Source organism: Pan paniscus, chromosome 19 (genome assembly GCF_029289425.2).
Source record: "Pan paniscus chromosome 19, NHGRI_mPanPan1-v2.0_pri, whole genome shotgun sequence".
Taxonomy (NCBI): domain Eukaryota; kingdom Metazoa; phylum Chordata; class Mammalia; order Primates; family Hominidae; genus Pan; species Pan paniscus.
The window spans coordinates 8648081-8665753 of record NC_073268.2 but is presented as its reverse complement, the minus strand read 5'-3'; the positions used below and the strand labels follow the sequence as shown (position 1 = coordinate 8665753).

General features: G+C 56.3%; 1 protein-coding gene across 4 annotated transcripts in view; it reads left to right on the top strand.

Moving 5' to 3' along the window:
- Positions 1-17673, top strand: part of ABR (ABR activator of RhoGEF and GTPase) — a 199505-nt gene that overhangs the window by 89757 nt on the left and 92075 nt on the right. For 3 of the 4 annotated variants that reach the window (XM_034941210.3, XM_057300352.2, XM_034941212.3), the window contains 2 exons: positions 1000-1098; positions 10431-10616. In XM_034941210.3, the coding sequence (XP_034797101.1) occupies positions 1000-1098; positions 10431-10616 (285 nt within the window). The remainder of the gene's footprint in view (positions 1-999; positions 1099-10430; positions 10617-17673) is intronic. The other variant, XM_057300351.2, reaches the window with a different exon arrangement.

Sequence of the window (17673 nt, the reverse complement as noted above, 5' to 3'; positions counted from 1 at the left end):
GGGGCCCTTCCATTCCGTTCTCTGCACCCACACTTCTCTCGGTTTATCTGTCACTTCCTCTGGGACCCCTCTCTGCCCCCCAGACTTAGATTCTGGCCCCTGGTGTGCCCTCCCTTGTGACCGTGCCCTGCCTCAGTCATGACTCTGATTTTCCCTCCTGAACATCCTTATCCCCGCACAGCCCGTTAAACTGCCCAGCAGACCTGGGGCAGGTCCTTGTGTCTTGCTCACCATGAGAAGGTTGGCTTGGTTGGCAGGTGGATGAATCGATGGATGAATATCAGATGGGGAAATGTGGAAAATAGATTGAGGGAAGCAAAACGAGATGTTACAGGAGGAATATGGGTGATTGTCTTTTCCTTTTATATTTCTGCATGTTTTGTATATTTTTATCATAATATCTGACTTTTATCCACTATGAAAGTGTCGCTTAAAATAAGGGGAAAGGGGAAAGGGGGGCCGGGCGCGGTGGCTCACGCCTGTAGTCCCAGCACTTTGGGAGGCTGAGGCGGACGGATCACCTGAGGTCAGGAGTTCTATACCAGCCTGGCCAACATGGTGAAACCCTATCTCTACTAAAAATACACAAAAAATTAGTCTGGCATGATGGCTGGGCGCGGTGGCTCACACCTGTAATCCCAGCACTTTGGGAGGCTGAGGTGGGTGGATCATCTGAGGTCAGGAGTTCTATACCAGCCTGGCCAACATGGCGAAACCCCATTTCTACTAAAAATACAAAAATTATCTGGGCATGGTGGCAGGTGCCTGTAATCCCAGCTACTCGGGAGGCTGAGGCAGGAGAATCACTGGAACCCGGGAGGCGGAGGTTGCAGTGAGCCGAGATTGTGCCACTTTACTCCAGCCTAGGTGACAGAGCGAGACTTCGTCTCAAAATAAAAAAAAAAAAGGTCGGCGGGGAAGGGCAGGGAAACAGACCGTCCACGCAGGGTTTTGGCCTCCTTGCTCATGAGCTGTTGGCTGTGCTTTGCGTTTGTGCAGGTGGAAGCAGGGAAAGGCCTGGAGATGAGGAAGCTGGTTCTCTCGGGGTTCTTGGCCAGCGAAGAGATCTACATTAACCAGCTGGAAGCCCTGTTGCTGGTGAGTACAGTCCCTGCTCTGGGGCCTTCCGGTCCCCCCGCCCGTGTTGGGTGATGTCATGCTCTGAAGCTGCTTTCGGAGTTGGAGAGGAAAGGGGACCTGTACCCGTCCCTCCCTGTGGACAGAGTCTGCAGCTGGTCTGCTTCTGGCTGGGCATCAGGCAGCCCGGGTCATTGCCAGAAAGGGCCTGTGCCTCTCAGCTCCAGCTCTCAAAAGGCAGGAGAAGCAGCACACCCGGCTTAGAGATGGCAAACACACCTGTCACCCACGACCCTGGCATAGGGCATCATGAACCCATCACGGTGCTCTGCCTGCCTGGGCGGGGGCCGAGCGCCTTCTCCACGCTGGGCTCTGGGCAGTCACTCCCAATCAATCCAGTTAAGAAGTCTCTGCAGTCTTGCGTCCAAGTCCTTCTGCCTCCCTGGGTGAGGGAACCGTTAGTGCCATCCTGAGGCCCCGTGTCAGGAAATATGAGGTGGGAGGCTGTGTTCTTTTTTTTTTTTTTTTTTTTAAGACGGAGTTTTGCTCTTGTCACCCAGGCTGGAGTGCAGTGGTGCGATCTCGGCTCACTGCAACCTCTGCCTCCCGGGTTCAAGTGATTCTCCTGCCTCAGCCTCCCGAGTGGCTGGAATTGCAGGTGCACGCCACCACTCCTGGCTAATTTTCGTATTTAGTAGAGACGGGATTTTATCATGTTGGCCAAGCTGGTTTCCAACTCCTGACCTCAGGTGATCTGCCCGCCTTGGCCTCCCAAAGTGCTGAGATTACAGGCATGAGCCACTGCGCCCGGCCTGTCTGTGTTCTTTTGAGAAGCGGCACAGCTCTGAGGCATCAGGCCAAACTCAGCTCTCGGTAACATGCCTCAGTTCCCCTCCCAGATGGAGGCATCGTTGTGAGAGTCTTATTGGGAGGGGAATATGAAAATGTTTTCGGAAGATAAAAGTACTACACAGATGTGAGGTGGTTTTGCCTTGGAAGAAAGTGCTCCTTAGATGTGTCTGAATGTTACGCAGAGTGATCGTGGTGTGTCAAGTTCTTTCTTCTGGGTGTTTTGCAGCCTGAGACATAAGGTAATTGTCAGAAAAGGGAGACGCAGAAGTGTGGATCTGTGGAAGCTCATTCTTAACAAGAATTCTAAGATGCACATTTAAGTACTTGCCATGACGTGAGGTGTTGTCACACGTCAACCCTGAGATGCTGTCAGTGTCCCAGGGGACTTGACATTTATGTTACCCAGGAATGACTGTGTAAATGTGCAGGTGCAGGCCGGGGCGCCATGGCTCAGTGCCTGTAATCCCAGCACTTTGGGAGCCCCAGGTGGGCAGATCACTTGAGGACAGGAGTTCGAGACCAGCCTGGCCAATGTGGTGAAACCTTGTCTCTACTAGAAATGCAAAAAAAAGCCAGGCGTGGTGGTGCATACCTGTAATCCCAGTTACTCAGGAGGCTGAGGCATGAGAATCGCTTGAACCTGGGGGCAAAGGTCGTAGTGAGCTGAGAGTGCGCCACTGTACTCCAGACTGGACGACGGAAGTGAAATTCCTCAAAAAAAAAAAGGCCGGGTGCAGTGGCTGACACCTGTAATCCCAGCACTTTGGGAGGCCGAGGTGGGTGGATCACCTGAGGTCAGGAGTTCGAGACCAGCCTGGCCAACATGGTGAAGCCCCATCTCTACTAAAAATACAAAAAATTAGCCGGGCGTGGTGGCGGGCCCCTGTAATCCCAGCTACTCAGGAGGCTGAGGCAGGAGAATCGCTTGAACCCGGGAGGTGGAGGTTGCAGTGAGCCGAGTTCGCACCATTGCACTCCAGCCGGGGCAACAAGAGCGAAACTCTGAATGTGCAGCTGTTTTGCCACACGCCAGGCCGAGTACGTCCCATCTCTCCAGGAGTTAATCTGTGTGTACGGAGCTGTTTTCCAAGTGAGGGGCAGTGTGGCAGGTAGCTGAGGGTCCCGGCCTGGGGCCGGAGCTAGGGCAAGACTTGGCCCTGCCATGAAGAGCAGGCGTATTGCCCTGTTTCCCAAACTGTGCCTCTCAGCCCATCAGTGCATTGGGTTGTGAAATCAGTACAGTGGGTTGTGAAACCAGTACAGGGGTTGAACCAGCATTTTTAAACCAATGAAAAAATGTCAGCATGCATCATACACGGGAAAGATAAGTGAGGGAACTTTCGGTTTGTTGTCTGTCTGTGTGCCTGTATATATATGTAATTGCCGGGCCCATGGTGTCTTACACCTGTTGTGGGTTTGAAAACTGCTGGCTTTGGCCGGGCGCGGTGTCTCAAGCCTGTAATCCCAGCCTTTGGGAGGCTGAGGTGGGCGGATCACGAGGTCAGGAGATCCAGACCATCCTGGCCAACACGGTGAAACCCCGTCTCTACTAAAAAAGTACAAACAAACTTAGTCGGGCGTGGTGGCGAGCACCTGTAGTCCCAGCCACTCGGGAGGCTGAGGCAGGAGAATGGTGTGAACCCGGGAGGCGGAGCTTGCAGCGAGCTGAGATTGCGCCACTGCACTCCAGCCTGGGCGACACAGTGAGACTCCATCACAAAAAAAAAAAAAAAGAAAAGAAAACTGCTGGCTTTGGGCGAGCTCTACATAAATTCCTTGAGCCTCCATTTCTGGATCTGAAGATGAGAGGGATGCCGTTCTTTCTCTCTCTTTCCATGGGGTTGAGAAGATCGGGAGATGCTTTTGGGACCTCATACAGCGTTGAGTTACTTAAGACACTCAATTGTTAGTGGAAGAAAGGAGGACAGGCAAAGAGACAACCCGTCAGACATTTGTGAAACACGTCTTCCAAACCGTGAATTGCTGTCCAAAAAGGAACATAGTTGTCATTACTAACAGGATGTGTATTTGAAAGGAGTTCAGACAGAGGATCTAGACTGCCTGGCCGTACTGGCTCCAGGCTTTCAGCAGGTGGATGAGCTATCGTGCCTCAGTTTTTCCATCTGCAAACTGGGTATACAAATACTATGCTTTTCATGGGGTCGTTGTGAGGATTAAAGGAATTTATACACAGAGTTCTTTTTTTTTTTTTTTTTGAGACGGAGTCTTGCTCTGTTGCCCAGGCTGGAGTGCCGTGGCACAATCTCGGCTCATTATAACCTCCGCCTCCTGGGTTCAAGCCATTCTCCTGTGTCAGCTTCCCAAGTAGCTGAGATTACAGGCACCCACCACCACGCCCAGCTAATTTTTGTATTTTTAGTAGAGATGAGATTTCACCATGTTGGCCAGGCTGGTCTTGAACTCCTGACCTCAAGTGATCTGCCCGCCTCAGCCTCCCAAAGTGCTGGGATTACAGATGTGAGCCACTGTGTCCGGCACATAAAGCTCTTAGAACACAGCCTGAGTGTTCGTTGACACTGTTAATTTCTCTATTGCTGGGAGAGGAGACAGGTTAGGGCTTCGTGGTTTCTGCCACAACACACCCGTTCCCTGAAGGAGGGAGTGGCGCCTGTCCCCATCAGACACGGAGCCCTTAGATCCCACCTGCCACCCACGAGCCTCTTCCTCTGGGCCAAGACCAAGAGCCCCTCCCTGCTCTGCCTTTCTAACAGCTCATGCCCCAAAGGCAGAATCTGTGGGGCAGGGGCCCCCTTCCTGATATGCCTGGCGCAGGTTCCCCCCTTCCCGAGCTCTCTCCTCCCGGGGCGGGTTCCCCCCTTCCCTGGCTCTCTCTTCCCGGGGCAGGTTCCCCCACTTCCCCAGCTCTCTCCTGGGGCAGGTTTCCCCGCTTCCCCAGCTCTCTCCTCCTGGGGCAGGTTCCCCCACTTCCCCCAGCTCTCTCCACCCGGGGCAGGTTCCCCCCTTCCCCAGCTCTCTCCTGGGGCAGGTTTCCCCCCTTCCCCAGCTCTCTCCTCCTGGGGCAGGTTCCCCCACTTCCCCCAGCTCTCTCCACCCGGGGCAGGTTCCCCCCTTCCCCAGCTCTCTCCTCCTGGGGCAGGTTCCCCCACTTCCCCCAGCTCTCTCCACCCGGGGCAGGTTCCCCCCTTCCCCAGCTCTCTCCTCCTGGGGCAGGTTCCCCCACTTCCCCCAGCTCTCTCCACCCGGGGCAGGTTCCCCCCTTCCCCAGCTCTCTCCTGGGGCAGGTTTCCCCCACTTCCCCCAGCTCTCTCCACCCGGGGCAGGTTCCCCCACTTCCCCCAGCTCTCTCCACCTGGGGCAGGTTTCCCCCCTTCCCCAGCTCTCTCCTCCTGGGGCAGGTTCCCCCACTTCCCCCAGCTCTCTCCACCCGGGGCAGGTTCCCCCCTTCCCCAGCTCTCTCCTCCTGGGGCAGGTTCCCCCCTTCCCCAGCTCTCTCCTCCCGGGGCAGGTTCCCCCCCTTCCCCGGCTCTCTCCTCCCGGGGCGGGTTCCCCCCCTTCCCCGGCTCTCTCCTCCCGGGGCGGGTTCCCCCCCTTCCCCGGCTCTCTCCTCCCGGGGCGGGTTCCCCACCTTCCCCCAGCTCTCTCCTCCTGGGCCCCTGCTTGGCTCTTTCTTGAGCAGAGACCAGAGGGAGCAAAGGAAGAACTCGCTGGGAGGCCAGGTCTGTGGTAGGAGGGCTCAGGAAGAGGAGTAGGACCCTCCACAGCCACAGCCTCAGAAGAAAACCTCAGAGTGAAAGAATCACACCCTTCCTCCTCTCCTCCCTGAGCTGGGAACCCCTGCACCCTCCCCACCCCTCAGCTAGGAGGAAGCTAAACCTTCTGCTCTTCGGGGTGGCCTCGCAAAGGTGCCAGCTTGAAGGAGAAGAAACTCGTTCCCTCCATGCTCGCTTTCCCACTCCTGACCCCATTCCCACCGCTCTGTCCCAGCCTGTTTGCTTTCATCTGAACACTTCCTGATATGCAAAGGGCTGGGTGTGTGTACCTAAAACCGTGTGCACACACGGGGCAAACGAGCCTCCACACAGAAGCCTCCGTCCTGGCCTCTGGGGTGCTTGTGGGGGTCATCTTCTGGGGCCCTCCTGCTTCCTGGTGGGCTCTGATTACAGGAAAAGCCTGGGAGCCTGGGTCGAAGTAGGGGGTGAAGGAAAAAAGATGAAGCCAAATGCATTGAAATTCTGGATCTCCTTGACACTGGGAACTGAGCTTGGGAACTGTGTCTTGCTACACTGGGGCCACAGGGTGAGGCCACTCCCCAGAGCCCCTCCCACCGCTGGCCACGACTGGCCCTCCTGGGGTGGACTCCTTCTGGCCACACTGCATCACAGGCTCTTTATGTATAAAACAGGTGAATGAGGCCTTCCTCCCTGGGCTCCAGTGACGAGTGGCTCGGGTGGCATGGCAGCAAGCATGCCAGGCCTTCTGGGGCAGGAGGTGGAGGAAGTGGGTACATTTCTTTCCCTTATTTCGAAAGGCCGGTCGCTGGGGGACAGAGCTGACAAACGGCTGTGTGAAGTCCCACTGGCAAGTGAGAACCGGCCCAGGCCCGTCTTCCTGAGAAGCAGCTGGGCTGGGAGCCAGGGTCGAAGTCACTCACGGGTCCTCTCCGAGAACTCGAGTGGTGAAATGGAGAGCCGGGGCCTGCCCTTATCCCTGCAGCAGGACTGGGGAGGAGGGGGTGCCTGAGTGGTGTGCTAGTGCTTTGGCAGAACGGCTGTGCCGTGCCAAAGCTCAGTGTGGGTCACCTTGCCTTTCAGTCCACCCTCCTGCCCCTGAGCCCATACGCAGGACTTCACCAGACACAAATAACGGCCTCAAGGGTCCTGGCCAGCCAAGGGCGCACACCCAGCCCTGTCCCCTCCCCGCGAGTGAAATCAGGAGTAACAGCCAAGGTCCCCATCGTGTCATGAGAACCATCTGATGCCCCAAGCGCAGGCCCCGTCCTTGTGACTGGCTGTGGGTGAGTGTCCATTTCTTCCCCTTTTGCAGACGGGGCGGGAAGTTGAGGAAGAAGCGTAACCATTGTGTCTCGTCTCCGTGTGGGTGGCAGATGAGCGCGTCGCGGCTTCTGAGAAATCCCATCTCCTTGGCCTTCCTGGGACTGCCGCCTTCCTGCTTCCCTTATTTCCCCCTCAGTGGGGACTGCGCCAAGGCAGGGACAAGAATTCTTGGGTCTGGGGACTCTGTGGCGACTCTGTGGGCTCCTCCGTGGGGTCCTGCGTCGAGGTGAAAAGGATAAACTCTTACGACGATGTCAATCCTGAAGCTAGTTCCATGTCCCTCATGGAGGTTGGGGAGTCCCCAAAGCTTTCAGCTCACCCACCTGGGCTTGGGGGGACACTCTTCTCTTGCTCCTGCCCCCCGGTGCGTTCTGTTTCCCTGTCTGGCATGCCTCCCTACGCCCCCACTCCTCCACCTGCTCAGCTCTCCAAGGACCTGGTATGTCTGCCTCCTCCATGCAGCCCTCCAGGCTACTCCAGCACAACCTTGGAACCACGTGGTTGGTGCTTACAGTCGGTCGCATCGTCCATAGTCATTTCATCTGTGTTGGCCCATTTTGCCCAACTGGATTATAAAGGTCTCAGCCAGGCACGGTGGCTCACACCTGTCATCCTAGCACTTCAAGAGGCCGAGGCATGTGGATCACTTGAGGTCAGGAGTTTGAGACCAGCCTGACCAATATGGTGAAACCCCGTATCTACAAAAACTACAAAAACTAGCTGGGCGTGGTGGCGGACGCCTGTAATTCCAGCTACTCAGGAGGCTGAGGCAGGAGAATCGCTTGAACCTGGGAGGCGGAGGTTGCAGTGAGCCGAGATTGCACTATTGCACTCCAGCCTGGGTGACAGAGTGAGACTCTGTCTCAAAAAAAAAAAAAAAAAATTGCAGTCTGGGACCATGATCGTGTACGCACTGACGGGAATGCCAGTAGGTAGCGCATGGCTGTATTATCCCAGTTTCACACATGAGGCTGCTGGTGACACGAAGCCCAGGGATGCTGAGTGATATGCGCACAGCAGAGCTGCGACTCAAGCCCACCCTGCCTGGCCTGCACCAGGTGGAACCCCATGTGCTTGCCTAGCAAGGACCGGACACCGAGGGGCCGTTGGTTCTAGGACGGTGAGGGTCAGAAGGAGGAGCCTGACTGGACACCGAGGGGCCGTTGATTCTAGCACGGCGAGGGTAGAAGGAGAGTCCTGACTGGACACTGAGGGGCCGTTGGTTCTAGGACGGTGAGGGTCAGAAGGAGGGGCCTGACCGGACACTGAGGGGCCGTTGGTTCTAGGACGGTGAGAGTCAGGAGAGGCCTGACCGGACACCGAGGGGCCGTTGATTCTAGCGCGGCGAGGGTCAGAAGGAGGGTCCTGCTTTGTCCTGCATGGATTGTTGGATCTGGGCTTTTTAGAGCTTGGAGGATGAAGGGGCCAGAAGGCAGAGCACCATCTGGGTGTCTGAGTAGATGAGACGACTTCTTCCAGTGAACATGGGTTCTGTCTCCATCAGAGTGAGGCGATATGTCTGAGTAGATGAGACTTCATCAGAATGAGGTGATGTGAGGCTGGAGTGAGGCTGGGCTGGGAGTTTGCCATGGTTGGCTGGAGCTGGTGGTCGTCGTTCAGAGGGAGCTGGCGCTGGCTTTGGTGTTCCCTTCAGTGCAGCATTTTCAGCAGTGGAGTCACCCATTCTCTGCTAGAATGCTTCTCTTGTCGGAAAGCTCACTACTTAATCCTACGGGGGACAGCTCTAGTGAGCCCGAATCTGACCCCATAACTTTTCCCCACTGTTCCTGGGTCTGCAGAGCAACGCAGACTAAGTCTAAGCCTCGTTTTTGTTTTTGGAGACAGAGTCTGGCTCTGTCACCCAGGCTGGAGTGCAGTGGCGCAATCTTGGCTCACTGCAACCTCTGCCTCCTGAGTTCAAGAGATTCTCCTGCCTCAGCCTCCTGAGTAGCTGGGATTACAGGTGTGCACCACCACGCCCAGCTAATTTTTGTAGTTTTAGTAGAGAGGGTTTCACCATGTTGGTCAGACTTGTCTCGAACTCCTGGCCTCAGGTGATCTACCTGCCTCGGCCTCCCAAAGTGCTAGGATGACAGGTGTGAGCCACCGTGACCAGCCAAGTCTAAGCCTCTTTCCACGTGGCCTTCAGGTAGGTGAAGAACATCAACAGAATCCGACATGGCTGGCCGGGCACGGTGGCTCACGCCCGTAATCCCAGCACTTTGGGAGGCCGAGGTGGGTGGATCACGAGGTCAGGAGATCGAGACCATCCTGGCTAACACAGTGAAACCCCGTCTCTACTAAAAATACAAAAAAAATTAGCCGGGCGTGGTGGCACGCGCCTGTAGTCCCTGTTACTTGGGAGGCTGAGGCAGGAGAATGGCGTGAACCCGGGAGGCGGAGCTTGCAGTGAGCCGAGATCGCACCACTGCACTCCAGCCTGGGTGACAGAGCGAGACTCCGTCTCCAAAAAAAAAGAATCCGACGTGGCTGCTCTCCCTCTGGCCACCCTGCCCTTCCCTGCCACGCCTTCCCTGTATGGCAGGTTATCAGGCCCTGTCTCCTGCAGGGCCTTTGCAGTACAGCCTGGTCATCTTCGGTTTTTTTTTTTTCTGATTATTCATATTTATTCATTGTAGGTGATTTATAAAATGCAGAGAACCACACTGAGGAAATGCCTGCACGTCCCATTATCCCACAGTCCCACTGCTAGGCTGGAAGGTGATGGCATCAGCTCCCTGCCAGTGGTGGGGGTTGGTCTGTGTTATCTGCCACCTCACCGTCTACACTGGCAGGCCCTGGAGCATCTTGGTATAGACAGGCAGGCATTGAGAAAGAGTCTGAGACTGGAGACCCCTGCCATGCGCAGTGGGAAGGGCCATCACGGTCGCTTAGCAATGTCTGCCACGGGGGTGGGACGCGGTGGGGGACACGTGAACGCCCATGCCTCTCCCTGTGCCAAGTGACGGGAACTTGGAATATCAGTGAGGCCAAGACTGGTCTTGAGTAACTTCGGGTCCCTACCCTCGGAGTCCTAGAACCACATTCTGTTTCTTGGAAGGAAACAGCTATAGGCTTGAGTTCCCTGTCAACCCTTCCTTCCACTGAAGTGTGACAAGGAGCTTATGACTCGGGGCACAGGCTATCGTGGAAGAAAGACGCGGATCCTGTTAACCCAGTACAGGCTGCTGCTGAGCTCAGCTGCGTGGTAGGGGAGTGAGCCCCGGCACCACCCCTCGGGCCTGGCACAGCTGCCAGGCCAGGTTCCTGCTGTCGAGTGTGCGGCTTGTTGGGGCCTGTGGCAGTGGCTCCTTGATACAAAGCTCGCTTCAGTGCCCTGCCTTTGGCAGCCTTGTCTGGGCAGGACTTGGGCAGCGGGAAGGGCTAACGATAGGCCCCGGGGCCTGCCGACACTCTGGTTTGTTTACCCCCGACCTCTGCTCTTTCTTCGTCTGTTTCTCCCAGCCCATGAAACCCCTGAAGGCCACCGCCACCACCTCCCAGCCCGTGCTCACCATCCAGCAGATCGAGACCATCTTCTACAAGATCCAGGACATCTATGAGATCCACAAGGAGTTCTATGACAACCTGTGCCCCAAGGTGCAACAGTGGGACAGCCAGGTCACCATGGGCCACCTCTTCCAGAAGCTGGTGAGTCCGCCAGGGATGGAGGGTCCTCACGCAGGGCCTCAGTGGAGCCCATAGTGTTGCAGGAGCCTCAGGAGAGGACGGGGCAGCCCTCTCGGACTCCTTGAAGGCCTGAGACCTCTCTGAGTCCGGGAGGAAGGCCTGGGCCTGTGTGTTACGGGGCACCTGGGGCCGGGGCCTTGACTCTAGGCCTCCCCTGGTGCAGCCCTGGGAGCTTCTGGGGTGGTGGAGACGGGCTGTGTGGATAGGTCCTTCTAGGGGTGGTGGAGACGGGCCGTGTGGATAGGTCCTTCTAGGGGTGGTGGAGACGGGCCATGTGGATAGGTCCTTCTAGGGGTGGTGGAGACGGGCCGTGTGGATAGGTCCTTCTAGGGGTGGTGGAGACGGGCCGTGTGGATAGGTCCTTCTAGGGGTGGTGGAGACGGGCCGTGTGGATAGGTCCTTCTAGGGGTGGTGGAGACGGGCCGTGTGGATAGGTCCTTCTAGGGGTGGTGGAGACGGGCTGTGTGGATAGGTCCTTCTAGGGGTGGTGGAGACGGGCTGTGTGGATAGGTCCTTCTAGGGCTGGTGGAGACGGGCTGGGTGGATGGGTCCTTCTAGGGCTGGTGGAGACGGGCTGGGTGGATGGGTACTTCTAGGGGTGGTGGAGACGGGCTGGGTGGAGACGGGCACTTATAGGGGTGGTAGAGACGGGCTGGGTGGAGACGGGCACTTCTAGGGGTGGTGGAGACGGGCTGTGTGGATAGGTCCTTCTAGGGGTGGTGGAGACGGGCTGGGTGGATGGGTCCTTCCAGGGGTGGTGGAGACGGGCTGGGTGGAGACGGGCTGGGTGGAGACGGGCTGGGTGGATGGGTACTTCCAGGGGTGGTGGAGACGGGCTGGGTGGAGACGGGCTGGGTGGAGACGGGCACTTCTAGGGGTGGTGGAGACGGGCTGTGTGCATAGGTCCTTCCAGGGGTGGTGGAGACGGGCTGGGTGGAGACGGGCACTTCTAGGGGTGGTGGAGACGGGCTGTGTGCATAGGTCCTTCTAGGGGTGGTGGAGACGGGCTGGGTGGAGACGGGCACTTCTAGGGGTTGTGGAGACGGGCTGGGTGGATAGGTCCTTCCAGGGGTGGTGAAGATGGGCTGGGTGGAGACTGGCTGGGTGGAGACGGGCACTTCTAGGGGTGGTGGAGACAGGCTGTGTGCATAGGTCCTTCTAGGGGTGGTGGAGACGGGCTGCGTGGAGACGGGCACTTCTAGGGGTTGTGGAGACGGGCTGGGTGGAGACGGGCACTTCTAGGGGTGGTGGAGACGGACTGGGTGGATAGGTCCTTCTAGGGGTGGTGGAGACGGGCTGTGTGGATAGGTCCTTCCAGGGGTGGTGGAGACGGGCTGGGTGGAGACTGGCTGGGTGGATGGGCACTTCTGTAGGAGCACCATCTCTCTCCCGGAGGGTGCTCCTTCTCTCTCCCGGAGGGTGCTCCTTCTCTCTCCCAGAGGGTGCTCCGTCTTTCCCGGAGGTGCTCCCTCTCTCTCCCGGAGGGTGCTCTGAGGAACCAGCCCTGGAATGAAGGCTCCTTGCTGGGCTTCAGTCTCCTGTCCCTCAGTGAACAGAGGGGCACATGCCGGGTTGGGGGCATGAGGACTGCTCCCCTGAGACCTCGGGTCTGTAAAAGGAAGCAGTTGGGCACACTGGCCGATGATCCTCTCCTGAGGTCCCAAGAGCAGGAAGCACTGAAGCCCAGCCCTGCTCACCACTGCAGGGTCGGGAGCGGCAGGAGCGGGTGGGTTAACATGCAGACTTCGTGTTGGGAAACGTTCACGGAAGTCTTCTGGTTCCCTGTGCTTCTGTGACACCCTCTCCCCCAGCTCTGCCCCATCTCTGGCTGTGTCCCCTGGAGGACCCCCACGTCAGACTCATGGAGCCCCCTCCCCAGCTCTGCTACGTAACATCTGACAGCCCAGCAGGCAAGAGGGAGACTGGGAGTCCAGGCCGCGGTTCTTCTCTGGGTGTGAGAGGCCAGAGGACCTTCTCCTCCTTCCTGCCCTGTTCTCTGGGTGTGAGAGGCTGGAGGCCTCCTCCCCTCCCCTGCCGTGTTCTGGCTGAATGGACAGGGCTCTGCCTTTCTCACGCTGGAGAAGACTCTCCCTCTCCTGCTTGGACACTCCTAGGACCTCTAGCTGAGTGTGTTCAGAGCTGAGCTCCCTGCCTCCGGCGTCACCTGCTCCGCTTCCTGTCTTTACGTCACCGAGTGCTTCAGACTCTTTCTGGCTGCACCCCCTCCCCCACCTGTCCTGTGGACTCCACTTTTTGGCCGTTGCTCACAGCCGCCTTTTCCTCTTCTTGGCCACCCGTGGCCCTCACCTGGACAGCTGCGTATCCTCCTGTGTGGCTCCTGCCTCCAGGCCCACTCACCTCCCACCCCCACCTCTCCTTAGAGGGGAGAGAGTCACTGAAACCTCGACGGCCCCTTCAGCAGATCCCCACGGCCCTCGGATGAAGGTCAGGCTCCGAGGAATGGCTCGAGAGACCCTTTGCACGCTGACCCGTGTCCAGCCCCGGCCTTGGCAGCTTCCTCCCCGCACCTCTGTGCTCCTGACACTGGACTTTCTGTTCTCAGTTCCCAGGGCAGGCACTTTCTTAACTCTTGGTACTTGAGGCCCCGTGTGCCTGAAACGTCCGTCCGCCTCTCGTCTGGCCTCCCCTGGTCAGTTCCCAGCTTAGAAGGGACCTCTTCCAAGAAGGCTTTCCAAGTCGCCAAATGCAGGCCTTGTGCCAGTCCTCGTAGTGAGCACTAGTAACTGCCTGACTCCCCCAAACCACAAGCTGCAGGAGGACGGACTGCATTTCCTTTTTTTGTTGAGACGGAGTCTCACTCCTGTTGCCCAGGCTGGAGTGCAGTGGCGTGATCTCGGCTCACTGCAACCTCCTCCTCCCGGGTTCAAGTGATTCTCCTGCCTCAGCATCCCGAGTAGCTGGGATTACAGGCGCCCGCCATCACACCCGGCTAATTTTTGTATTTTTAGTAGAGACGGGGTTTCGCCGTGTTGGCCAGGCTGGTCTCGAACTCCTGACCTCAGGTGATCCGTCCACCTCGGCCTCCCGAAGTGCTGGGATTACAGGCGTGAGCCACCGCGCCCGGCCTACATTTCCTTCTTCTTAGACTCCCAGAACCAGCCCAGTGGTCACTGCTTGAATGAGTGAATGCACCGTGACCTTGACCACTGGGCCTCGGGAGAACTCGGAAGGGCATGGAGGGAGACGTCGCAGGGCCTGAGATTTCTGTCCTGAGAGTCCTGTTTCTCAAGCACAGCTTCTAGAGCTGTGTCACAAAGTGGGCTTGAATCCCAGCGCTGCCAGATTAAACCTGCAACTGGGCAACTTACCCAACCGCTCTGAATCAGCTTCCTCATCTGTAAAAGACAGGATAGTAACAGTATTTACCTCATTGGGTGATATCTGAAAACTGCATGGGGCTGAGTGTGGTGGCTGACGCCTGTAATCCCAGCACTTTGGGAGGCTGAGGCTGGAAGATCACTTGAGGCTTAGAGTTCAAGACCAGCCTGGGCAACATAGCAAGACCCTATCTCTACAAAGAAATAGAATAGGCCTGACTGAGCGTGATGGCTCACGCCTGTAATCCCAGCACTTTGGGAGGCCGAGGTGGGTGGATCGTGAGGTCAGGAGTTCGAGACCAGCCTGGCCTACATGGTGAAACCCCATCTCTACTAAAAATACCAAAAAATTAGCTGGGTATGGTGGCATGCACCTGTAGTCCCAGCTACTCAGGGGGCTGAGGCAGGAGAATCGCTTGAACCTGGGAGGCAGAGGTTGCAGTGAGCCAAAACCAGGCCATTGCACTCTAGCCTGGATGACAGACTGAGACTCTGTCTCAAAAAAAAAAAAAAAAAAAAAAAAATGGCTGGGCACAGTGGCTCATGCCTATAATCCCAGCAACACTTTGGGAGGCCAAGGTGGGCGGATCACCTGAGGTCAGGAGTTCAAGACCAGCCTGGCCAACATGGTGAAACCCCGTTTCTACTAAAAATACAAAAATTAGCCGGGCATGATAACACGCACCTGTGATCCCAGCTACCACTCGGGAGGCTGAGGTGGGAGAATCGCTTGAACTCGGGAGGCAGAGGTTGTAGTGAGCCGAGATCATGCCACTCCACTCCAGCCTGGGCGACAAGAGCAAGACTCTGTCTCAAAAAAAGAAATAGAATAAAATAAAGTAAAAGAAAAAGTGCTTGGAACAGGGCCTGGAACATCATAAATTAATAAGTACTCAATAACTGGTCATTATCATCAGTGCCATTATTATTATTATTATTATTATTAAAGTGGGAAGAGGCACCCTGGAAGGTATCCTTTCAAGGGAATGCCACACTCTGGTTCTGGCAGACCCACCTGCTCCCTCCGGTTCAGGGATGGTGAACACCTGTCATCACTGCCTGCTCACCTGAGCTGAGTGGCCTGGGGGGCATCCTCTCCTCATCCCTCAGGAGGGTAGAGGAGAGCAAACCTAGGGTTGCTGGAAACGCTGTCACAGTTTATCTTTGTCACTTGGACCTGGCTGTCCCCGGTTCTGGTCTTGGCTCCACAGGCCTGGCCGTGAATCTGCTACCCACCACTTTCCCTCCCCAGCATCGTGAACTGATGCCTGAGGCCCCTGGGGCTGCAGGTTTGGGAGGGCCCGGGGAGAGCCGGGTCAGGTCTGGCATCCGGAGGTGGTTTATTTTCAGCCGAAGACTCTGGGTATTTGATTATTCGTTACTGAGAGAAGGGAATTAGCGTCTCTGCTGTTTGTTTTATGAGATCACTCCAGTGCCAGGCTGCTGTTTCCAGGCAACCTGCACTTCCCAGTTAATGAACCTGCCAAGCCAGGCCTCGGGCCCTACAGCCTGGGGTGACTGTGGCAGCGGCAGTCCCTGAGATTACCGTGACCCTGGACGCAGGCCTCCGCACGGCTGGCTCCTGCCCCTGGCTCCTGGGAGGGTGGTGTGCCAACCCGGGCCTCCGGGCTTTCTCCTTCTTGTGGGAAAGGGGGCAAGAGGAGCCTTTTCCTGGAAGAATATCGGTGATTTGACCTTGGCTTAGGCAGCGACTGTCTAGTACGCCTCGTGTAGCGTGGGCATTGATGGGCCGGGCCTCAGTACTCCCTGGAAGAGGAAATAAACTCCCTCCCGTCCGGCCCCGCCCCCTTTTAAGGTCAGGCCCCACCCCCTTTTAAAACTCAGGCCCCGCCCTCTTTTAAAAGTCCGGCCCAGCCCCCTTTTAAAGTCCTGCCCTTCTGCAGCTGAGACCTGAATGCCTCTGGCCTTGGCGTCACGCCAGGCGTCCCCACTCGCGCTCCCGTCTGACTTTTCCAGATGCCCCTCGCTCCCCTGCCCCACCAGCTTCCTCAAAGGGCTCTGCCTCTGTACTGGGAGGCTCCAGGCTCAGCCGATGCTGCGGCCAGCCTGCCCCCACCCCTACCCCCCACCCCAGCCTCTCTGGGTCCTTGGGGAGCATGAGGATCCTGCAGAAAGCAGAGTGGTCCGGGGTGGGGGTCCACAGCAGCCCACTTCCCCCAGCACCTCGGTGGGAAGCAGAGGCCCCTGAGGAAGCCAGGCAGCAGCTGTATCCCCCTTGCTGCTGTATTGAAAAACATTTAAACCAGAAACTCCAAAGAATAATAGCAGAACCTTCTAATGAAGAAAATACAGCGTCACACATGAAGGTGGAGTCTCCCCTCCCTCCTCCTCCTTGAAGCAGCTACTGGCATGAATTTGGTGGATAGCCTTCCAGACTGCAGTTTGTGTGTTTACTACATATCTGTATCTATTTTGGGTTGGCCTGTACTTCAAAAAAAAAAAAAAAAAAAAAACGGTCTTGCTATGTTCTCCAGGCTGGACTTGAACTCGGGCTCAAGTGATCCTCCCACCTTAGTCTCCCAAGTAGCGAGGGCTATAGGTGTGTGTACCACAGCTCCCAATTGCATGTACTTTAAAAATGTGTCTAAGCCAGGCGTGGTGGCTCACGCCCGTAATCCCAACACTTTGGGAGGCCGAGGCGGGTGGATCACCTGAGGTCAGGAGTTCAAGACCAGCCTGACCAATATGACGAAACCCTGTCTCTACTAAAAATACAAAAACTAGCCGGGTGTGGTGGTGCGTGCCTGTAGTCCCAGTTAGTCAGGAGGCTGAGGCAGGAGAATCACTTGAACCCAGGAGGCGGAGTTTGCAGTGAGCCAAGATCGTGCCAGTGCACTCCGGCCTGGTTGACAGAGCGAGACTCCATCTCAAAAAAAAAAAAAAGTGTATAAGTATACACATATATCATATTTTACAGTTCAACCCATGTTCGTTTTGGAGCTTGTCAGCAATCGTGTTTTACAGTTCAACCCATGTTCGTTTTGGAGCTTGTCAGCAATGCTATGTGTAAATCGGGTGCATCCATGTTCATGGCTGTGTGCGCGGCTTCCCCCGTTTGTGAGCATTTGTTACCAGTCCCTCCACTATGAGGAGGAAAAGTGAGATGGTGAACACCCTTGAGTCCCCTGGGGCACACACATAGGCCATTTGCTCCAGAGCACTGCTGTCTAATGGAAATAGCTTATGAGCCACATACATCATTTCACATTTTCTAATACCCACCTTTTTTTTGTTTTTTTGAGACGAGGTCTTGCTCTTGTCACCCAGGCTGGAGTGCAGTGATGCAATCTGGGCTCACTGCAACCTCCACCTCCTGGGTTCAAGCGATTCTCCTGCCTTGTCCTCCCAAGTAGCTGGGACTACAGATGCGTGCCACCATGCCCGGATAATTTTGTATCTTTAGTAGAGACAGGGTTTCACCATTTTGGCCAGGCTGGTCTCGAACTGCCAACCTTAGGTGATCTGCCCGCCTCGGCCTCCCAAAGTGCTGGGATTACAGTTGTGAGCCACCGCGCCTGGCCCCTAATACCCACATTTTTAAAAGTAAAAATAGGCAGGTGAAATTAATTTTGAGAATATCTTTTATTTATTCCCGCAGATCCAAATATTATTTCAACATGTAATCAGTATTTAAAAATTAACGAGGTAATTTACATTCT